Genomic DNA, 3,436 nt, shown 5'->3' with positions numbered 1-3,436 from the left:
CAGTTACTTCTTCTATCAAAATGGTTTCTAAATCATTCTCCATCTTGGCTATTTTACCTGGAAGTGCTCCAGGGTGTTAACAATGACCTTAAAATACAGATATCAGAAAAAACCACAACTCTCCTGATTTATAGTATTCATTCCAGAGAACAGGATATGTCTGTACCACTCATTTGGCTCATTATGTACTGTAGTATTTACAAGTTTTTTGGCTACAGAAGAGGGAGGGGATATTTCTGGTGCCTTTGCAATTTTGCTTGTAAACTCCATGATTAGCCTCTGGAAAACAGCAACTCAGATCTGCAAATCTCTGCGTCCTTTAAAGAGGCTCCCCCACATCTAATAGGCATTCAATACTTGGATTTTGAAAAACTCATCTCAAGTGACGAACTTTGCTGCATCTACTGTTCTCTTCTCAGCTCCTATATTATTTGATCTCTTGGCAGTATTGACACCGTTGACCAATTTTTTCCTGCTGGAAACTCTTTCTTTGGTTTCCATGACAGTGCACTCTGCCGATTTTCTACTTAACTCTCTCCACTTCTCAATCTACTTTGTAATTTCTTTTCAACATTGGGTTTCTGCAGGGCTCTTTCTAATGTCTTATCCCCTTCTCCTTCCATGTCATCCTCACTATCTCTTCCCTACTCTGCTGTCCATCTTTTCAAGCACAGATTACTATAATAATCTCCTGCAATCAGAGTTTTAGAATTTTGTGAATGCTTAAAAATGGTTCAGCTTTCCTTTCCTAGGAAGAAAGACTGTGGGAAGAAGACAATTGAAGAGATTTGAGAGCTATTTAGGAAGTGGAATTGAATGAGCCTAGTGATGTGCTGGATTCTGTGGTGGGGAAGGGAAAGGAAGGGAGGGGCAATAGGTAACCAAGCAGTGCGGTGAGGAAGAGTGTGGGGCGTCCGTTGCACGCTCTATTTCCCATCAAAGCACTTCTGTGTTCATTGTAATCACCTGTCTGCAGGCACATGCCCTGCAATGGACCTGCCCTGCTGGTTCTGGGAAGGCAGGGACTCCAAGTATCCGCTGTGCTCGTGGTTGTACCCCCCTACCATGCACAGCACACATTGTGATGCATTTTTATTTTTTAGTATTATTTTAATCACGCTCTATTATGTTTAATTAAGTATGAAGACTTCCATCGCTTCTCGGCCTTTTGGCTAAGATCATGTATAGTAAGTATGAAGACCTCCAATCACATCACCTGGAAACCATTTTACCCAACACTCTATTTGGCTGCCAGTCTCTTGTCTCTCTGCTTAGCAATGGTGAGGCAGGTACCCTTTCTGCAGGGAAGAGAAATCCATGGTTTGTTGCCTTTGCCAATAGCAAAAAGGGTAGAGAGCTGAGTAGCAAAGCTGTTGCCATTGGCATTTTTCATGTGAACTACACCAAAAGAACCAGTTTGTCTCTCTCTGTCGGTGATGACATAAATTCTTTCCATGTTAGCACCTCTGGTCACTACACACAGATTACCAGTATCAAACTTGATGAAATCAGTAATCTTTCCAGCCTCCAAATTAATGTGAGTGGTGCCATTCACCTTGAGGAGGGGATCAGAATAGTGGGTGGTATAAGCATCATGTGGCACCAGATGAGAGATTCCTTTCATTCCCACAAAGATCTTTCTCATTTTGCACAACTTATAAGTGGCCTCCTTAGGTGTAATCTGATGAACAGCAAAGCAACCCTTGGTGTCACAGATCAAGCAGAAATTGTCCCCAGTCTTGTTAATGCCAACGATGTCAATAAAACCAGCAGAGGAGGTTATATCAGTTCAGACCTTGCCATCATTTTTATTTTTAAGTTTATTTATTTATTTATTTATTTATTTATTTATTAAAAAAAAATTTTTTTTTAACGTTTTATTTATTTTTGAGACAGGAAGAGACAGAGTATGAACAGGGGAGGGTCAGAGAGAGAGAGACACAGAATCTGAAACAGGCTCCAGGCTCTGAGCTGTCAGCACAGAGCCCGACGCGGGGCTCAAACTCACAGACCGTGAGATCATGACCTGAGCCGAAGTTGGCCGCTTAACTGACTGAGCCACCCAGGCGCCCCTATTTATTTATTTTGAGAGAGAGAGAGAGAGAGAGGAAGCATGAATCGGGGAGGGACAGAGAGAGAGAGAGAGAGGGAGAGAGAGAATCCCAAGCAGGCTCTGCACTGTCAGTGCAGATGCAGGGCTCGATCCCATGAACCTTGAGATCATGACCCGAGCCCAAGTTGGATGCTTAACCAATGAGCCACCCAGGTGCTCTGAGACCTTGCCATCAATCTTAATAAAACACTATATACAGATCTTCTTTACTTCATCTCCTGTTAGGCCATACTTAAGTCTTTTCCTTAAGAAAATGATGAGAGGGAGACATTCTCTCCACTTATGGCGACCAGTAGATGGACAAGAGGCAAACACACCAGTCAGTTTGTCCAGCAGTTAATGCTTTGGAGCGGCTACACGCATCAGATTCTTCTTGGGACCGTGAACTGTAGCTATGCTAGGCACCAAAAGAGGACTGCCTCCTTTTGGCATGAGAAAAGAGAGCTAAAAATATCTTTTCAGAAAAAGGTTTGGTAGGGACAGTTGAAGATTGTTCAGGGAAGAATGTGGTATCATATCTTACTGCATACGACTGGAGTTATACAGCAGAAGAAAGAAAAGGCAAAAGATGGAACTTTATAATGTACTGTGGGGTGCCTGGGTGGCTCAGTTGGTTAAGTGTTCCACTTTGGCTCAGGTCATAATCTCATGGTTCATAGGTTTGAGTCCTGCGTGGGGCTCTGTGCTGACAGCTCAGAGCCTGAAGTCTGCTTCAGATTCTGTCTCCCCCTCTCTCTGCCCCTCCCCCACTTGCACTCTGTCTGTCTTTCTCAAAAATAAATGAACATTAAAAAAAATTTTTTTTTAATGTACTGTGACATTAACATCAGAAAAATGACACATGTTGGACCCAATCAGTGAAGTAATATTTACTGAGCATCTACTGGGGACAGGCCTCTGTGTTAAGGCCTTTGGGTAATCATATAGGGTTTGCTCAATAAGGACTTGATAAGGGGAGGCCTGGTTTATGCCTGTTGTCCCAGCTGAATTATTAAAAGTTCTCTCTTGTGGTCTAACATTCTAACATGTTCTTATCTGGACAGTATATTAACTGATCACACTACCCCTGAGAGATATGACTAATTCCAATTCAAATCAACAAAAGAGATAGTTCTTGATATTGGGTTAGATGCGGGTCAGAGAGTCAGCAGCCACACCTGGGGAGGGAGGATTTAGGGCTGTCATGAGGAAATTCACCAAAGAAAATTACTGGGAGAAAGAAAGAAACAAATCTAAAACTCTAAATAGAGTCAAGAAATCTCTAAAAGGAGGATTTGGTGGCTGATTTTGACAGGAGTCTAAAAGGGCATCTTTTTCAAGATG

General features: G+C 42.3%; 1 protein-coding gene across 1 annotated transcript; it reads right to left on the bottom strand.

The window, feature by feature from the left end:
- Nucleotides 1–251: 251 nt before the first annotated feature.
- On the bottom strand, nt 252–1,783 carry LOC145715483 (small ribosomal subunit protein eS4, X isoform-like; the record flags this gene model as incomplete). Its single annotated transcript, XM_081795695.1, has 1 exon — nt 252–1,783. A coding segment is annotated over one exon (543 nt), but the record flags the coding sequence as incomplete, so codon positions are not given.
- Between the last annotated feature and the right edge of the window lie 1,653 nt (nt 1,784–3,436).

The sequence above is a fragment of the Panthera onca genome, chromosome A1, assembly GCF_046562875.1.
Source record: "Panthera onca isolate mPanOnc1 chromosome A1, mPanOnc1 haplotype 2, whole genome shotgun sequence".
NCBI lineage: Eukaryota > Metazoa > Chordata > Mammalia > Carnivora > Felidae > Panthera > Panthera onca.
Note: the sequence above shows the minus strand (reverse complement) of the source record. Positions and strands in the feature narration are given on the sequence as shown.